At 30.8% G+C, this 20,659-nt stretch overlaps 2 protein-coding genes and 1 long non-coding RNA gene across 4 annotated transcripts; all 3 read right to left on the reverse strand.

The window, feature by feature from the left end:
* Positions 1–655: 655 nt before the first annotated feature.
* LOC110707230 (protein FAR1-RELATED SEQUENCE 3-like) lies at positions 656–4,728 on the reverse strand. Of its 2 annotated transcripts, XR_002508448.1 has the most exons (4): positions 4,294–4,728; positions 1,125–2,381; positions 957–1,033; positions 656–870 (listed from the first exon to the last, which is right to left on the reverse strand). XR_002508448.1 is itself a non-coding variant. In XM_021885243.1 (2 exons), the coding sequence occupies exon 2, from the start codon at positions 3,644–3,646 to the stop codon at positions 3,107–3,109; it is 540 nt and encodes a 179-aa protein (XP_021740935.1). In that variant the 5' UTR covers positions 3,647–3,789; positions 4,294–4,654; the 3' UTR covers positions 3,012–3,106. The 2 variants fall into 2 exon arrangements, 1 of the variants encoding a protein (XP_021740935.1); XM_021885243.1 differs by lacking the exons at positions 656–870; positions 957–1,033; positions 1,125–2,381 and adding an exon at positions 3,012–3,789 and having other exon boundaries at positions 4,294–4,654.
* A 5,560-nt stretch (positions 4,729–10,288) lies between these two features.
* Positions 10,289–11,642, reverse strand: LOC110707114. The gene is made up of 2 exons (XR_002508428.1): positions 11,445–11,642; positions 10,289–10,559 (listed from the first exon to the last, which is right to left on the reverse strand). It is a non-coding gene; the product is annotated as an uncharacterized LOC110707114 (long non-coding RNA).
* A 3,724-nt stretch (positions 11,643–15,366) lies between these two features.
* LOC110707231 (carboxyl-terminal-processing peptidase 3, chloroplastic-like) lies at positions 15,367–20,181 on the reverse strand. The gene is made up of 11 exons (XM_021885244.1): positions 19,351–20,181; positions 18,380–18,592; positions 18,121–18,207; positions 17,804–17,882; positions 17,197–17,285; positions 17,085–17,120; positions 16,747–16,866; positions 16,542–16,628; positions 16,310–16,459; positions 15,908–16,015; positions 15,367–15,775 (listed from the first exon to the last, which is right to left on the reverse strand). Exons 1-11 carry the CDS (start codon positions 19,657–19,659, stop codon positions 15,527–15,529), a joined length of 1,527 nt encoding a protein of 508 aa, XP_021740936.1. The 5' UTR covers positions 19,660–20,181; the 3' UTR covers positions 15,367–15,526.
* Between the last annotated feature and the right edge of the window lie 478 nt (positions 20,182–20,659).

Here is a 20,659-nt window from a genome sequence, read left to right on the forward strand (position 1 = left end):
CAATAATTTTAAGTTGGGATTATTCTAGCAAAATTCATAAAAGTTAGGATTATTATTTCTAATTTTTTCTTAAAAATATTCAATGATGAAAATAGATAAGATTCAAATCAATAACTTGGATTGGTGTTCATTTTATATGATGAAAATGTTCAATTTATATATTGAAATTATTCATTATAATTAGTAAATATACTCATTATCAATTCTAAAGTCTATTACATTTAAACACATTTCAAAAAATTGTTCATTTTCTTTTTAATATAAATGTTAGATAGTACTAAAAGAATATTAAACACATTTACAAAATTAAACTTATGAATTTTTTCTCCCAATTCAGAAAAATTGATCAAAATATTAATTATTATCTGGCATCGTTCTGTAAAATCAATGCTTAAAATTATTACAGCCACTCTCTTGCTACTAGTCTTCTTCTACAGTTTATTTTGCTTCAATTGTTAAACAAAAAAAAATAGTTAATTTTATTATTATTAAATATTCATTTTCAAAATCACCTATTCTAATAACACATGTTTTTGAAGATGTTCATTTATATTTGAATAATTGTTCATTTTTTTCACAATATGTTCATTTTGTGATATAAATTTCTAATTTCAATGTAGGTTATGGAATTGATAAATCAAATTATTAATAAAAATGATACCAAAAAAGCTATAATACTGTATCTATAACTTTGTTCTTTACATCAATATGAATATCAAGTATACTCTAGTCACATATTTTCTTCACTAGTAAAAATTTATTGTATGCTCAAAACAAATTCCAATATCTTGAAGGATAATGTAATGCTTCAAATTAAGTATAGTATGCTTCAAACCAAGTATAGTATACTTCAATAATTGGCAGAAATCCCTTCAAAAAAAATCAAATAAAGATCATAACATGTTCAATAAGAAATAATAAGACGATCAAACATAGCAAAGTTACTATAAACTTACTAAAGTATTATTCATTGATTAAACTTTGATAGAACTTCGTTGAAATATGCTTCTTTACCACCTCCAGTCTTAAAATGCTTCAAGAAATAAAATAAATAAATAAATAAAATGTCAAATTCTATACTATATATGTACATTAGTAAATCTATAATGTTTAATTACATTTACCTTACTATTCTTATCCTGAGTTGCATCTTTTGACTGAGTAGCAATTCCATCACCAACCTATATATTAAAAATATGAAATGTTCATAATAGAAATTTGAAATGTTCATATACTTACCTTATCCTTATAAAGTTTGTTTCCTTCACTTGATTGAGTAATAGCCTTGTGTAAAACAACCAACCTTGATCCTTTAATGCTAGAATTTGAATAAATCAAAGGAGCACCATTATTATCAAAATCCTATAAAATCCAAAAAAAAATTTGTTCAAAAATAAAATTGATCATATGAATTCATAAATTGTTCATCTTTAGAAACCTATATGTCTAAAAATTAAACGTAACCATTTCAGTATATTTCTCTATTCTCTTCTTCCAACCCTTAGCTTTATTACACTCTTTTTCCACAGTACTCTTCAGCCTCTCATTCCTACCTCCCTTTTTCCTCTTCGATCTTGAATTTTTTATGTTGAAATATCATCATCAAGGTTGGTAAAATCAATATCTCCTATCATTTACTCAACTGTTTCTTAACCAAATCAAAAGCCATGTCAATTTGAACCCTTGCTTGAGCACAATCTTGACAAGAAGTAACCAAACAAACTAACTTTGATAATAATGGTGCTCCTTTATTAGATTGCATATATTTTTCATCAACAGGCTGGCTGCACATAGCTGATTTTGTCCACCTTTTAAAGATATACTCTTCATGAATCTTACACACACAATGCACATTGTAAATACGAAGTGAATGAGCACATAGTAAACCCATTTCACTAAAGTACTTACATGTACATTGAACAGAATATGTGTCTTTGTTAAACTTAACCTCATGCCTTATAAGATCAATGGTAGGCCTCCACACCAAGTAGGTAAAAAAAAGGATAATTTACCAAAATTTGTTACTGATTGCATGCAATACCTTTGGCAAATTGCTCTTCAAACAACACATAAATCTGAATTATGAAAATCTCTCGAGCATGATCAACAAGCATAGGCACATTAACAACAGCTAAGTGTCTATTATCCCTTTAAAACCGAAAGCCTAAACCTTTTTCCTTGTTCCTCCAGTCTGATATAACATCAAGAAATGTATGATAGAAATCATATAACATCAAGAATTATTTGTTGATTCACTTCTTTGTGAAGGCAAAACACCGCTAGAAAAGTAATCCTTCAAATATGCTGGGCACCACCTCTCTTTCATTTGGTACAAATCATTAAACCAATCATTATCTTCACATTTATACTTCTCCATCATTCTGTGAATTTCAATGAATAAAATGACTACAAGAAATGAACACAATGATTGCAAAAAATGAACATTTATTAAAAAATAAAAAAAAATAAAAATAAAAATAAAAAAAAAAAAAAAAAAACCACTGATGCAAATATTGGTGTTCAAATTATGAAATCTGATTGTTCAAAACCAGAAAGGTGAATCAATAAGACAATAATCAATTAAAAATCAAATATTAAAATAACATATGAATGAAGATAATATTATTATATACATATTAAAGAGAGACAAGAATGTGTTACTGAGGTCAATAGTGCTTAAATTCAGCTACAGTTTCATAATATTTGAGAATATAGTTGAATGTATCTCTGAATCCTTTCAAAGCTCTCAAATGCCCAATATTGGTAATTGAATTCTCACCAAGGTGCCAAGTGCATAAACGATATGATGCTTAGATTGAGGGAAAATAATTCTTATAGTTGCTGCCATTCCTAATGCTTGGTCAGTCATCACGGGAACAAGATGTTTACCTCCAACAGAACGCATGAATGACTCAAACAACCACACAAAAGAGATAGTACACTCATTAACAACAAATCCCATTCCAAACATCTCGCTACTACAATGGTGGTTCATTCCAACAAAGGGTGCACAAATCATATCGTATTTATTAGTTCTATATATAGCTTAGCGTCAAAAAACAATAAATCTCCAAAAAAATTGATAATTCCTTTTCATCTTTCCATCTTACCAAAAAATGTTACAAAGAGATCCAAACCCATCAACCTCAAACTCATAATAGAAATCAGACTCTCTTGCTTGCCTTTTAGCAAAATACTTCATTAGTTGATTGCAATCACCGCCTTCAAGCTTATTGGCTTTTATAGTAGAAAGAGCATTATAAGCATCTCCTGTTGTGAACGCCATATTAGGTGATCCTCCAACTTTGTTTCTGATTACATGTAATATATTAGGCACTCTAATCCCGCAGTTTTTCATGTTAGTCATAAATTTCAACTGATCATCAGCAACTTTTCTTTGAGATCTAAGTAAATGTCTTTTCCCAAGAGGTATCATTTCATGATTATGGATCATATTATGTTTAACTACTGTCCAAACACCATCATTCCCAACAGATGAAAACTGAACATATGTTGTACAATCCGTACGTTCCACCAATTTTTCATACTTTCTAGCGTTCTGTTTCTTCTTATTTTTAAACCCAGAATTTGAACAAAATAACTCGCTCATAGTCCATTTCCCAGTGCTCTTACTACTCCTTGTCATTGCCTTCCTAACACTAAAACCTTTTCGAAATGCATACACTCATCATATAAATCGTAAGCCTCTGCATCACCCTTAACAGTCTTCAGCATTAATTCAGATTTGTCTGACTCGTGAACAATTATTGGATCTTTACTCACTGAAAACTGAAAATTTACATAATGTAGTCACATAATGTTCAATTATTATCGGGTCATATTGTGTCTGATTAAAAATGTTCATATCAAAAACATAAAATATACATTTATATTAGAAAAATAAGAAAATGAAAAAAAAAAAAAAAAGTGATTCATTATTAAAATATTGTTCATAATCAAAATATGAAATGTTCAATTAAAAACATTATAATATTATTATAAGCCAAAAATCTATAACATGTATAATCAAAGCAAAAACATATGAAATACAGTAAAATAAAAATTAAATTCAAATTTAAATTATACAATCAAAAGAAATTAACAATAAGCAATTATTCAGTCTATGAAATAATCAATTAACAAAATTAAACATCATAATCATGCATTAAACAAGGTACTCATGATCATCCATTAAAAACTAAATTCCATTGAATCAAAAAGCAAAAAATTATTCAATCAAATGCACTAAATTATTCAATCAAAAATCAAACAAAAGCTTTAAGATAAACTTACATTCATCCATTAAGGAAGGAAGATTTCCAGATGAAGAATCAGTAGTAAACTCCATTGTTATTCACAACCAAAAGAATCGAAAATATTGATTTATTCAAAAGAATCGAAAATCAAAAATCGAATTTGAACAATGAGAAAAAAAAATTACGGTAAAATTGAAAAGAGAGAGAAATTCTGAATTAAATGGAAAGAAATTAAATGCTTTAATTGGAAACAAATTAAATGATTTATATACTCAATTATGGGAACAAAAATAATTATGAAACAAAATTGAATTTATGAGCTAGGAAGAACGACGTCGTTTAGAGGAAGAAACAAAATACAGCTGGGCTCTCCAAGGCAAAACGACGTCATTTTGAAACAGGACCAGCTAGTGATAGCTGCACGCGAGTCCAGCTAAAAATTTGCAAAGTACGTGGGTTATTGATTTGTGGGGCATTTAAAAAATAATCAAACACTAATTCAACATCTTCAACTTAGCAAACCCGTGTAATACTAGAATTGTTCACCGGTCCAAGGCTGGACAGATCGAATTGAACCAGATTGGGTCAAAGACCAAATTTTTTAAATTCAAGAACCAGAAACTAGACCGGACACCGGTTTTCAATATTTTTTATACTTTTAATAGTTTATAATAAATTTTAAAAAAAAAAGATAAAATAAATTTAAGGAAAATGATTAATAAATTTTAAAAAAGATAAAATAAATTTAAGGAAAATGATTATTTAAAGCCTATTTTAAACTTCTTAAATGAAACAATAACTCATAATATAAAAATATTTGTAAAATTTATAATTTTTAACAAAAAGCCAGTCCAATTTAAGACCAGTTTAAAGAGGTTTTGGATAGACCAAACTGAAGATCGATTTTTTAAATTTCTCGACCCGAAGATGGGACCATTTTTTTTTATCCAGCCTGGTCCACTTTTCCCATCTAGACCGATTTTTAAATGCCCATAGCCATTCACATTTGTATCATTTTTGCCTTTTTGGACACTACACACTCGTGCCAAATATATATATATATGAAGTCTCATGTAATGCTTTCTAGGTCTATTATTTAAGTATTCTAGGTTCTATGTAAAATTATTGTGTTATTGTAGTCCAACGCTCGTTGAAGAAATATTGTGAATGCAAATTAAAGCATATTAGAGAGCGAGTGATTAATGAACTTGCCTCAAAGTAACCCCTTAGAGACCCTCGAAACAGATACGATTTGTTGTCGGACATGCTTGTGCTCGCTTTGACTTGATTGGTCACCACAAGCCCTTACTGACCTTTGTTGCTTCTCTAGCCGCCAATAGGTAAGAGTATCCATGCATTAGATGCCTAACTTACATGTGTTGATCCGTGCCACACACCTTTTCTAACACTTGTGTTGCACCTTCGTTGCCCCTTAGACGATAGTGCATCGCATGGACCGATATCAACATACTCAAATCGTGATACTTAGCCTCTTAGATTCGAAGATTCACGACTTCTACATTACTTCGCCTTTACACATTTGTGTTGACTCTGATGTTAGTTGTATTGTTTTTTGGAGGATAATGCAAGTGTATTATTTTTCAGGTTTATCGATGTTAGTTGTATCTTAGCTTGAATACCCGTCTTTAGCTCTATTGGAGGATAATTTTCAATGCAAGTTCATTGTAACATAATTCATTTTTTTAAAAAAAAGATAATATAATACATCCTTTATTCATAACAATCATAGTAATGCCTCATCTATAGTTTTTAAGTGTATCACATTTTAAAACCAATCATTCTTTATTTATTTTTATATTATTTATTTCTTTCTCCTACATATCTTACTTTTAAATACAAAGTAATTTATTTATCCATCCACTTTTCCTCTTTATATGTAACAAAGAGGTATTATTTGTGAGATATAAAATATTCTTTTGTTGCACATAATAATTAACGGAGGTAGTTCCCATTGACGACTTAACCACATTAATCCTATTTTCTCTGCAATTTTGTCTCATATTTATTGCTGACAATATTGTCCAATAAATCAATTTATATACCCTAGTTCCTAAAGTTTTTGAATAATTCATGGCAAAGGTAGATGTTGAGAGTGTGTGACTAGGTATCCAATGGGGTTGTAATGGTGACCTTAGGTGGTTGGATTGGTCCATGGTGTTAGCTAAGGATCAAGAGGAGGAAGAAAAGAACAAATATAGCAATTTATTAAAGCAAAAATCATGGTTCACTTATTATAAAAAAGTTACAATGCATCCGATTCTAAATTGAGATGGATGACTTCTCAACTATTTGTTTCATGAATGCCGTGATGACAATACTTCTACCATTAAATTGTATTGTACTATTTGCACATGTCTGGTTTTCAGATACCAATTATAGCAAATTCTCAAATTCATTTTTAATTTAATAAATTTTAACTTCGCCGACCTGTCATTATGAATATCTTGCTTTGCTTGTGATTGCTTTTTGAGTATAAAAGAGAATGAATACTTGCTCTCAAAAAAAAAAAAAAAAAAAAAAAAAAACTTTATCTTTCAAGTTGTATTTTTTGAACCACAAAAACAATCCTTGAGAATTTACTAAAAATGCCAAATTGCACAAATTGAATTTTCAAAACCCTTACAAAATTTCCAGGAACACACATGCAAAATGGGCCTACAAAACTTGTGAACACAAGCTGTAAAACCAGATAAAAACACCCTAACACGGCCGTTAAGTTGCCGACATCACCGTTTAATTGTGACGTTACATTTCTAACCCCACTACCATACGTGTCGCATTCTCATTGCCCCTACTCTGTAAATTGGCTGTCTTCGCACGTGCTTCCCGCAACCTATTTGAAACCATCACCACATATATAGCCGTTGTCTTTAAGAAAAAACAAATTTATTTATTTATATATATATATATATTTTTTTTTTTTTTAAAAAACAATTTATATTTATATTAAATTAGGTCTTTTTCTTTAAAACGTGGCAGTCATTTTACAGAACGTTAAAGTGGTCCCCACACCCCTAAAATCTCGTATTTAATTTTTTTTTTATTTTGGAGAAAAATCTCGTCTTTAAATAGTCCAACATAATTTGTGTAATTCCACAACTACTAAAAAATTTCCCTCTAAAACTATTGTAGCATATCTACGATATTATTGTGCTCTTAACCAAACTTTGTTTCTTTTCTACAACAAAAGAAGAATGGCAAACAAATTCACAGCGTTGATTATGTTGTTCGTTGTTGCAGCTATTGTTGTGGCCGTCAATGGGCAAATGAGTGAAATGGATGGAATGGCGCCTATGATGGCACCAACACCGGCACCAACCTCAGCCGGGTTTTCTTTGGCTATTTCTCCGGTTGCTGTTGCCTTCTCTATTTTCCTCGCTATGTTCTTGAGGCACTAAATTTTATTTTTTTGGTTACAATTATAACTAGTGTACGTATGTATGTAGTAATTTGGTTCAATTTGTAGCTAGGAGTGTTTTGTTACTCCAGTTGAGATTGACGATTCTTTTCCACTATGGCACTATTATTGTACTAGTACTCGGTACTATATATATGTGTTGATATTGTTGTTGGGATAATATTTTTGGCATGTATCATTATATAATTCTTTTTTATTTTACTCGTCCCGAGTAGTGAAATTGTTCCTTTTCCGTTTTGTAATCCTCTTATATCTTACCTCTCTAACAATTGTGTATAATCTTATAAAATCCATTGTGTTATTGTTTAGTAACAACTTATGACCGGCGACAAGCTAAATAATTTGTTTATGAAAGTTTTGACATGTCTCAAGATGAAATTAATTCTCATTTACAGTTTACCTGCCACAATTTAATACAAATAAGACAGGGCTGATCTTTAAATGTAGTAGTTTGAAATGTGAAAAAAAATAAAAGGGTCATTTGCAACAATAAAATTAATTGACAATTGTGAATCGGTTGATTTTTTAAGGAGTATGGTTAAATCCTTGCCATATTAGTTATATACTTGTATATATATTTACTTTATTAATTATTATCCATCTGTTTTGACAAGAGATATTATTATACCTGTATCAATTGTTAGAATTTGCTGAAAACGGGAGACAAATTTAAGCCCATTAGTTCCATGGACTATCTCGTGTATTTGAATTTTTCCTTGAACTCTAGTTTATGCAACTTTCCCTACACCCCATCTAACTACGTCGTTTTTACTTTGCCCCTTTGGCATTTTTTATTTTATTTTATTTTTTAAAAAAAATTCTCTTCTTTCCATCTTTACTTTTCATTCAAGCCATTGCATAAAAAATTTCTCTCTTCTCTTTTACATAGATTTCATATTCTCTCTCCTTTTTTTTTCAATTTTCTCTCTCTTCTTTCATGGAGATTTCTAGCTAAATTGCTTTTGATCATGATCGTGAATATTTTATTTCTGCTAGAGTTGGATTACTCGATTCGTTTAATGATTAATGTGAGTAATTCCTATCGTTAATGCTAATTAATCAATCGGGTTTTTTGTTTTGATTTTTAATTTTGATAATGCTCTGTTTTTTTATTGTTACTGTTTGATTACAAATATTTGATTTCATAGGATTGGTTGTAATGCTTTTAATTTTGACAATTCTTTGTTTTTCAATTGTTATTGTTTGATTGTAATGATTACGATGATTTGATTCATACTTTTGGCCGTAATTGTTCTTCTATTCGATTGTTATTTCGTGTTATTGTTCTTATTTTATAGTTTGATTGTAATCTTGTTATTAGATTGTTCAATTCTAGTTATCGCTCTTATTTAATTTCATTTTAATATTCTATTTTTTTTTCCAATTATGTGCATCTTATATGAACTTTTATAGTTGTTTATAATTTTATCATTCGATTGTTTTTACCAGTTTTATGTGCTATATATAAACAATTATAGTTAAAACAATGCTCCCTTTTGTAATATTAAATGTTCATTTTTTGTGTTATATGTGTGTTCAGTAGTAAATAACATGTTAATTGTAGTTGTATATGAATATAATTGTTTTGTAGTTGCTCATATACATTTGAGGCTTTTAGCTAGTGAACATATTTTATTATTTGTTATTCTACCGTGTCATTATAATGTTCAGTTATGTAAAGATAAATGTTCATTTATATATACTCTATGGTAACTTTACTCTAATTGATCAAATGCGTCATTATAATTGAACATTGTTGCTATTGGATATATATGTTTATTTATTACATGTTTTATTATTGCAGTGACGAAAAAGAATGTTATTATTCTTGAAGAAACAAGTAAGTCTGATTTAGTGGGGAAATAATTTAAATCTGAAGAAGAAAGCTTATGAAATGCATAACAAATACGCATTTATGAAAGGTCTTGGAGTTAGAGTTGGGAAGTGTAAGAGGCGATGAAGAGACGATTCAATATGTATGAAAAGATTTATTTGTTCTAAAAAGAAGCAAGTTCCTCCTAGTGCTGCAACAAATGCTCCGAGTATTCAAAAGAATGCTCAAGTTCCTCCTAGAGTTCCTAGCCTCTTAGTATTCAAAAGAATGCTCAAGTTCCTCCTAGAGTTCCTAGCCTCCTAGTGCTGCAACAAATGCTCCTAGTATTCAAAAGAATGCTCAAGTTCCTCCTAGAGTTCCTAGAAATGTTCAAATTCCAATTATTTTAGGTGTTCAAAACAATGATCAAGCTGCTCCTAGTGTTCAAAAGAGTGCTAAAATTCCTCCAAGAACTTTCAAAATGTACAAATTCCTACAAATGCTCAAGTGGCACCTAATATTCAAAATAATACCTTTATCCTTTTGCTATTAAGTACTATTTTTCTTATTGAAATAATTTTTTTTTAAATTTTTTGTAAGTGAATATTTAAGTTTGTAAAACCGATCATTAAGTTTTTAAAAGTGATCTTTAAGTTTTTGTAAAGAATCATTTAGTTTTACTAATATTCTATAAGAGAATATTTAAGTTTCTGAAAGTGATCATTTAGTTTTGTAAATGATCAAAATTGATAAACATAATACTTTACATAAAACTCAAAATTTTCATATAAAATTGTAAGAATAATTCTGTAAATAAATAGTATTTATCAAACTTTAACGTAAATAATTTAAACTTAAACAACGTAGAGTAATTTTGTTAACAAGTAATATCTATAAGTTTTAGTTTATCAACCAATTCAACTATAAACATATATATCCATAATTGAACATATTATAATATGCCTTCATTCTTGCCGCTCTTCTATTATTTGTAGACTCATCATTTTCTTCAGTTTGCATTAGTTGAGCAATGTATTGCATCATCAGCCTTCTGTTTAATGAAAACAAATTATTAATAAACTGAATATTAAGTGTTATATAAATGAACATTATGTGCTACATAATTGAACACTAAATAATATTACTTATTTTGTTCAAAAAAAATAAAAAATTATATCACTTGTTTATTGAATTTTACTTACATTTCAAGTCACAAACTCAGATTTTTGGCTTATTGTTTTCTTTTTGCCCAACTTTTAAAGAATTTTATGAGAATCATTTAAATGGAAATCAATAAAGATGTTTATCAACTAATATAAAAATGAACATATAATTTATTAAAAATGAATATTATAGAAATCATACTCTAGCTAGATTTACCAAATTACAATGAACATTCATTAAAAGAATTTTCCACTCTTTAAGTAATTATCAAAAAAATGAAAATTAATATGTGAATGTATATATATATATATATATATATATATATATATATGTGTGTGACTGACTTTGTACTAATATATGAATGAGCATTTATCAAATTAAAAATGAACATTTATAAAAAAATAACTTTTCACTACGAACTAATTTACATTTCTATATTAATACAAAATAGATCAATTTTTCCAGAAAATTATGACAATTAAACTCTGTTTTCAATTTTTTGTGTCCAACAATTTTATAATTTTCTTATAACAAAAACTAGTAAAACTATATTATAATACTCGTACTTAATTACATTAATACATTAAGTACTCATAAGTTAGCAACAAAAGAGATATATGATTATACAAATGCTTAGAAGTTAGAATAACAAAATTATCTATGAAATTGAGGCTTGCAACAAAGAGATGTACAATTATACGGATGCTTGAAACAACAAATTTATTTTTGATGTTTCCTTTCGAAAAAAACAAGTAAAAATTAGGGTTTATACCTTTTTCCATTCCAAAAAATGAATCAAAATTCATACAATTTTGATTTTCGAAGATCTTTTGGTGATTTTTCCAAGGATTGAACAATTTCGTCTGTAATAACGGACATTGTTGTTGATTTTGAAGTTTCAAAGCTTTAGATGAGAGAGAAAATGGAGAGAGCTTGAAGATGTTTAGATGATTTGAAAATAATTATTTGATTTTTTTTTTTTTGTTTTTTGTATATATAAGTGGGGTAGGGAAAGTTACTGGCAGGTAGTGGAGTGTAGTGGGTTATTGGAACGTTGTGTTTCATGGGGGGTTTAGGGAGTACTACATACTCTAGGGTCTAGGAGTAAATAATCATAAAAAGGATCCGTCTTTGGCCCATATCATATGTGTATCACTAGATATTTTTTTTGTCAAAGGTTTGTCCTATTTATCTTATTTTTACTTATTTTAAATCTAATAAATTCTGTTAAGTTCAAATAAGCTAAGTTAAAATAAGTTCAGAAATTGTGTTTCTAAGCTCACATAATTCATATAATTTCCCCATCTTTTGTGTGCAGCCAAATAATAGCTTAATATAGTCCATATTTTTTAATTTTTGTATAAAGGTTGTCATACAAATTCTTTTAAGAAAAATTAGATGAATGAAACACTTTGACAATGCTACATTTTGATTTGTAGGGTCATTTGACCCCAATTGATATTTTTCTTACCTTTGGAAATTTGCCAATTGAACCTAATATAACTTTATCAATTCTATTTTGATCCTACTAAATATTACTTCGTAGTTCTGAACACGCTAAATTTACCTCTATACAAACTTTAACAACTAGCATTTGTAGATTGTTTGCAAATAAAGAAAGTGTAGAGACAATATAAGTATATTAACATGTAAAGCATCGCACCAAAAAAAAAAAAAAAAAAAATATATATATATATATATATATATATATATAAAGAAAGTGTAGAGACAATATAAGTATATTAACATGTAAAGCATCGCACCAAAAAAAAAAAAAAAAATAAAAAAAAAAAAAAAAATATATATATATATATATATATATATATATATATATATATATATATATATATATATATATATATATATATATATATATATATATATATATATATATATATAACCGTAATGAACATAAAGCAAATTCTCGTATTATGCCAAACTTTTTATGTAAACGAGTATACACTCTTTGGTCATTTAGTCATTTTTTCCACTTTGAATTACTCTTGATGTCATTGCCATAAATCTTATGGATTAACAAATTTTGTAAAGTTTCAAATTAAGTATAGCCGATTAAATGAACCAATTGTGCAATATTAGGTCATCAAAGTTGAGAATTACTCAGTCCATACCAAATATCTATATGTATGTGGCAGAAATTATGATACCAATGAACTTAGAATCTTCAATAATATTGCTTTTTATTTAAATGGTCAGAGGTAGGGTGGTAATTGAGCGAGTCGATCACGAGTTAAGGGGTGCTCGACTCGAAAACTTTTTTCATGTGCTCAACTCGTGCTCGTTAAAGTTTCGAGTCAATAAAACTTGATCGACTCATGCTCGTTAAAGTTCCGACTCGAGTTGAGTAGCTCATGATCTGCTCGTTAAAGTTTTGGCCCTTCTAAAATTTTAGGCCTTTATTGTTTTTGTTCACTTTATATAGTTTTATTTTATTTATTTCATTTATTATTAAAGATTTACTCTTTTTTTTTTATAATATTAATTACCTCTTATTAAGTGTCAAATTTGTTCATGGTAATAACTTTCTTTGTAAATTCTATATTAATAAAATATGTTGTCGAGTTACTCACGAGCTTATCGAGTCGAGTTAGAGCTCGCTCAACTAGTGCTCGTTAACATCTCGAGTCCAGTTGAGCCAACTTGAGCCGAGTTTGATCGAGGTTTGACTGAGTCGAGTCCGAGTTGCTCATGAGCTGCTCAACTCGATTACCAACCCTAGTCAGAGGGAATTCTTTCTTTCAAAGTATGGGAAACCAAGAAAAGGGAGGGATGAACAATAATTTTTTTAGCAAAACGATAAGAAATGATTTAGTGATAAATTGATGATCCTTACAATTACTGTCATTGGATCTTTGTAAAAAATTTTGAAAATTCAAAATTCAAATTACTTAATGTAATCAATGATCTGAGTTTTTAAATATAAAAGCATAATGATATGTTTAACACTTAAAGCTGCATCCATATCTTGCTACATTGTTACTTATATAAGAATGTATGACAAAACTATGTATTGATCCAAAAAATTATTACTCCCTCCATTTTTGTTTGATAGTCACATTTAGAATCTTTTGACTATATTTACATAAGAATGTGTGACAAAACCATCGCATTGATCCAAAACATTATTACTCCCTCTATCTGTTTGTTAGTCACATTTAGAATATTTTGACTATTAAAAATTAAAGAAATCTTCTAAATTTCTCTCTATATATAAGTTCAAATATAGCCATATGAGATTTAGTTTTATTTTTCTTGATAAGTACATTATCAATATCTAATTTTTATAAATTTTGCTAGGGTGAGATTAAAGATATTTGTAATAAATAATTTACATAGTTAAACATAAATGGGGCTAATATTATGATAAAAAAAAAAGGGAGTGTTTATCTCAAATTGTTATCTAACGCCCATGATCTCTCGTTAGCAAGATTCAAGAATAATAGATTAAATAAAAAAGCTTCAAAAAATTTTAAGGGAAAAAAATCATCAAACAATCAAATAAAGTAATTATAATCATAACAAGATAATAAACAAAGAAAGATTAGGCGTTGCATTCTGTACTCACATTAGAGAAATTCAAATTACAAAATTGTCCCTTAATTTACCATTTTCATATTCCTAAGAGATAAATTGAATGGGCATGCCTATTCAAATTAAACTTTTCTATTTCCAACAAAACCCTATTTACTCATTTCCCAAACCCTCTTCCATCTACTCTTACTATATAAAACCACCCCTAAGTTTGTGCATCACTTCTCACTTCTCTCACACAAACACTATAACGTTCATTCACATTACCTCTATTTCCAATGGCGCAATTTGGCAAAACGTTAGTGTTGATCACCTTCGCTTTCCTCGCCATGGCGGTTATGGCCGGCCATCACCACCATCGGCATCATGATAATGCCCCTGCGCCTGCCCCGGCAAATATCCATCACGGCCACAGCCCCGCGCCTGCACCGGCTAGTGTCCATCACTTGAACACTCCTTCGCCTGCTCCTGCGCCTGCTCCGGAACAAGCTGGTGCCGCTTCGACGTCTCTTCCTGCTGTTCTCCTAGGTGGTTTATCTTTTATGGCTATCTCTTTCCTTTGGTGTTGAGTTTTCTGGTAGAATTTGCTTGTCATGCATGAGATAAGTTTAATGTTTGTAATCACTGGTACTATCTATTTTAAATAAATTTTGATTGTGAGGTTTTACTTTTTTTTTGTTCCCAATTTTTCTTTTGTCATGTTATTTTCTGTTGTGAATTGTGATTGTAATTTCGGAAATGGAAAAGGTTGTGTGTTGGTAAAACCTAAGACTTGAGATTGAATTCTGTCCCTTCTTTCTTGCTTTCTCAATACACAAAAATAAGGCTAATTATGATCATGAAGAATCAAGGAAGAGTTTTACAAAATTCTTCTTTTATGTGCAAAAGGTAAATAAGATCGGAGGAAGTATAATTTTTTTCTCGGTTCTAGAAATTTTGATGTTAAAAAAATAAGTTTCTCTAATCAATTTTTGTAACTTTGCTTATGATCGGCGCAAATCTCGCTTTTGTCATTAATATCCAAAATTTTTTAGTGACATTGTGACAATTAGGGGTGTGCAAAACCATGGGCTAGCTGCCTAGCTGCCCAAATTTGCAAGACAGACAGACAGTACAGTTTTGCTATTTTAAAACAATGTGCAACATATACAACGATTGTACATTGGATTAACATATACAATGATTTTACATTTGATTTACATATTGATATTGCTATAATAAGCGAAGCTATATGGAGCCACCAGCTAATGGTGGCAGAACTATTTACACGACGAATGAAGACCTAGGATTGACTTATAGTACCGTTCAGGAAGCAGTTCCTTCTGACTGTTGCGCGTCTAATTCGTGCTCTGCCACCAATATGCAAGAATCTGCTTCTAATGCAGACCCTGCGTTTTTGTCCTTAACTACGGATGGTTTGGGTACATTCAGCATATCAGCAGAGCACTGAACATCTGGGGTTATACCTACTTTGTCAATTTCATGTCGCAATGGCGACAAGTACTTGGCCACTGTGACAAATAAGGCAGATCCATCATGCAGCTCTGTGACGCTCTAGAAAAACAACACGGTATTTGAGTAACTAAAAAGCAAAAAAGCAGTATCTATATGCCATGAAACAAAACAGTCTGATCCCCTGCACTCAAAAATTTTAAAAACAAAAAGTTATCTTTGTGATAATGATACCTGAATTTTGCCTTTGCCGAAAGTTCTGTGTCCTACCAGGATAGCACGGCCATTATCATGTAGAGCACCAGCTAGAATCTCGCTTGCACTAGCACTTCCCTCATTGACCTACTTCAATCAAGAGAGTTTAGCATATGATATGTTACTGGCTAAAAGCAGTAAACAAATGTGGGAAAATTTTGGCATTTGAGTCAATTACAACATCTGATTTAATGGTGTAAACTTTGTTTTTGATATGTTTTCTTAAACTAGAGCAGTTTACAGTGTTTAGTTATAGCCAAATCATTGTAACTTTGAAGTCGTCATTTCCTCGGTCCTTGGTGATCCATATAGGAAGGTTGTTTTAAAGATTGTGTGATTGATGTTCTAGCCACAGGACATAAAATTATTTCAGAAACTTACAAGTATTACAAGAGGATCATGTGTTATAGCATGTCCATCAACCATATTGATGGGAAATATATGTTTGTCCCGATCAGTAGTATATACTAGAGTTTCCTCTCCATCTAGCCATAATTGAGCAACATCAAGTCCTGCTGTTACTAAACCACCCTGCAGAAATGTACAAGAGATGCAATATAAATTAGTTGTATTGGCATTGGCCCAAAGCCAACATTTCAAAGAAGGTGCTTACCGGATTGTTCCTCAAATCCAATATGTATGACTGAACACCCTGATCTTCTAGTTGATGAATCACTTTTTCCATATCAGAAGCAGCAGTCTATCAATTTCAAAACACAATTATACATGCAATAGTAAATCAAAATGTGGAGTAAAATATATTAGATCACGGAGAATGAGAAGTCATAAGCCTGGCCATAATGTACTGACATAATTACCTGAGAGAAGACTGATAGCTTTACGTAACCTGTTCTTGACAGATGCCCATCAGGGGTTTTATGGGGGATGACAGCACTGGAGATTGGTGACAACTTAATGTATTCTCGAGGTAGGTTGACCTTCAAGAAGCAAAAGCTATGTTAGAAGACACTTTAACACAATGAACCAAAATAGAGAACACTATGATACAAGGTTGGATTTATAGATTGCTACCAGATTAATCAAAACGAAAACTATGATATGTGCAGTTCATAAAAGAACTGGAACATTCACTAAACAATGGTACTTGAAAAGTCCAATCGTTTAGCGAGTGTGAAACAAGAAGCATAATATATACCTCTCTGGTATTAGAGCTGAAAGCAGAATCTTTTTCCTGCAGCAAGCAATGAATCAGGAAATAATCATAAAAGTGATACAATGATCTACAAACTTCAGGGTTGAGCAAGTACACTGTGGACTTTCACTTTGACAGTTGATCCAGCACGCCCTCGGAGCTTCTGCGCTACTGTCTCACTACTATATCCATCGAGCTTTTCCCCTGAATCTCCAAAACACCATCGGAGTCAATTAATTGGTGGTGGAGAGAGACTAAGACATTACATAATATAATGGCCAACAATACAAATCGCATGAATAGCCAGAGTGTCTGACACACACAAGTAGGAAGTTAATTATTTAGCTCATTCCCTTGCAATAGGTTTAATCAAATAAACCACAGGTGTGATTTCCAGGTTTCCTAATAAAATGACTAGGGAAAAATGCTGTTATGAGTGTCTGAAACATTCATCAATGTGAGAATACATTCTAGCTCACCAAAACCAATATCTGTTAAAAAGGGGCGGTACAGATATCCCCATTTTTGAGCTACAATGAGGAGCAGGAAATACTGTGAATCTTATATTGTATTATAAAAGTGCATGGATGGTAATTTTGTCATTCCTTTCTAGCAGTCATTATGAATCTCGGTTAATTGAGTTCAGGCATAAGTGTAAGACTAGCAGTCTACTCAAGAACTCAGAAGAACTTAGTTAGGTTACAAGTTGATTAATTACTCACCATTGATCTCAACCAACTCATCTCCTTCGTGTATACCGGCACGTGCAGCTGGACTATCAGCAACACAAGATACAACAACCTACAATGACAACAGAAACCAAACTGATACATAAAACCAGAGCACAAGCTTGCAAAATATCATACTAATCTTGAAGAGAGTGACTTCCAGCAGTCAAAAGCTACTATCTCAAAGGAAACTACTACACATACCTTGTCGAATTGTGATGGTTTACAGAGGCAGCAGCTCAATGGCTTATATATTCATTTTGAACTTGAGAGGAAAACAGATACATTATTCCTAATTTTCTAGTGCTTACCAGATGTCCTGTAGTTGGTTCTGCATTAACAAACAACCCAACACCTTGCAAGTTTCCATCACTTCCAATTCTGAAGTTTTGGTACTCCTGTAAAAGCAAGTGCAACATTGGTTATCAAGAACAACAACAAATCCTTAGTCCCAAAATGATTTGGGGTTGACAACATTGGCCATATTGTAAATTTAAAAATGTCATAGATCAACATGAAAAACAGTCCTAATATTGCGCGATTTGAAACAGCTAAGTATTAAGAAAATACCTTAGGATTGATTATTCTGGTAAAAGGATCTCCTAAACTAGAGACCATTCCACTGATCTTGTTATAAGCTGCATCAGCAGACCTGAGAGGGAACATTTCCACCATTGTTTGCTGCAGCTTCGAATCCCAGTCTTGGTGATTGAAAGTGGGATCAATGAAGGATTCTCTAATCAAACCCCAAACCTCAATTAAGGTCCTTTGTACTTTATTTACCTATAAAATAGTTGAAGTTTTACTTGATATAATATCAATCCATGTACAATCTCAAGACCAACCACATAGCTTAGCCTCATATTTGTTTCCTTCAACAAGGATAATTTTGTATTGTTTCTATAAATATGAAGTAACTGTGACATAGACAAGAAGAGTGTAATAAATTGATGAACATTAACAAGATCACAACAAGTTTATTGGTAAAAAGATTATAAATTGAGGTAATGATAATGAATTCGTGTGTAATTTCTACCCTTGCGTTAATATCCATAAAAATCATGAGTGAACCTACATGTTTGAGCAACTACATCTAAAATTAATGGCTAAATCCCATTACTTTGCATGTCCAATAGCAAAGAATTGATGTAATTGTTTTTCACCATTAACCATTTGCATAGTTCATCCACAAGAATGAGCAAGTAAGATAGGTTGACAAGTTGGCCTTATGACAATTTCTTATATTCTCATCTTATTCATTTTCCATTTTTTTCAAAACCAATAGCTTGACATTGCATGGAATCTAATAAAAAATAATTTATCTCAAAATCAACAACATGATTCCTAATCAAACTACTCCCATATAATATAACTCTGCTAAGCAAGTCACTATATAACACTACCGCAGTTTCATATTAAATGCAACATTTCCTCGTGGCATGGATATAAGGAAGTGAACATATAAGACTAATACGAGCAGCGATCAACAAACATCCACTTGACCTAAAATAAAAAGGGATTAAAACAAACTAAAAAGGAACCTCAATAGAACGAGAAACTGGGAATGCAATAGTGAGAGACTCAGCAAAAGCCGGTGAATCAAAATCCAGAAAAATCGAAGCAACTGCAACAGCCCCAGCTGCAAAATTAAATACCCATTTACCAACGCCACTTTTTGACTCCAATTTATCGGAATTCAAAGAAGACGAAGAACATATAATTGGTACTCTGTATTTTCTATTAAATTTGCAGGATGATCGAGGAGAAATAGTGGAGGAGAAGGTTAAAGTGGAAGTGGGTTTAAGGGGAAGTTTGTAATTATGAGTATGATTAAGAGAAATTGGAGACATAATTGGAAGATTAAGAATTTTGCAAATTGGGGGAATTTTTTTGATTTTTTTGAAGTAAAATTATTTTTTTTTGATATTTTATGTTATTATTGTTGATGTTGCTGTTATTTTGAATGTTAAAATGGTGTATATGGTGAATATGGGAGTGAGGGACCTACACGAATCTTGTGTTAGTGAAATGTTGTGGTGCTAAATGCAATAAGGTTGTCAAGAATCTTACTCAATTGGAATCCACCATATAATCCTCTTTTGTCCTCTCCTAATGTTGCGCTAGATGTAACTAAAATGCTAGAAGTATCCCATTAAAAAGAAAAAATGATGAGTAGTTGAGTATAATATCCAACTATCCCGTAAAAATATAAAAATAAAATAAAAAATAAAAAAAATAATTCATGATGAGTTGAGCCAGAATTTTTATCTTCAAGATAATTCAATTGATTAGTCTAAACACTTAATTCGATTAGCGAGGTAGACACTTTGAGAGTGGATAGAAGGATAGAGGATCTCCACCTTTAAAGTACCCCATTGTCAGTATTGAGCACTTGATAGGTAATAAGTAAAACTTAATTTGAATACTCTTAAGAAGTATGAGTTTGAATAAAAGTTCATCTTTAACTTTATGGGCTATTGGACTGGCTTTAATTATTATGATTAAATTAACTATTAATTACAAATTGTTGAGCCGTGTCATACTTTCTTCGTTCCTTTAACATTGCAACATGGTGGGTTGGAGGCGGGGGGGGGGGGGGGGGGGGGGGGGCAGGAGAAGAAAGAGTGACACAATAGTACAAGCATGTCCATGTATACCAATCACTTCTTAACTGACGCAGTAACTCGATCCGACTTGACCTAATTCCAAACTTGAGTTATAGAGAGAAAACTCGAACTCGACCCAAACAACCTAAAATCGACCCAGTTTGATCCATTTATCATGTTTGTGTAATGACCAAAATGATCCTAACCACTCGAACCAAAGGGACCCAAATCTGACCCGTTGATC

The sequence above is a fragment of the Chenopodium quinoa genome, unplaced genomic scaffold, assembly GCF_001683475.1.
Source record: "Chenopodium quinoa cultivar QQ74 unplaced genomic scaffold, ASM168347v1, whole genome shotgun sequence".
Classification (NCBI taxonomy): Eukaryota; Viridiplantae; Streptophyta; class Magnoliopsida; order Caryophyllales; family Amaranthaceae; genus Chenopodium; species Chenopodium quinoa.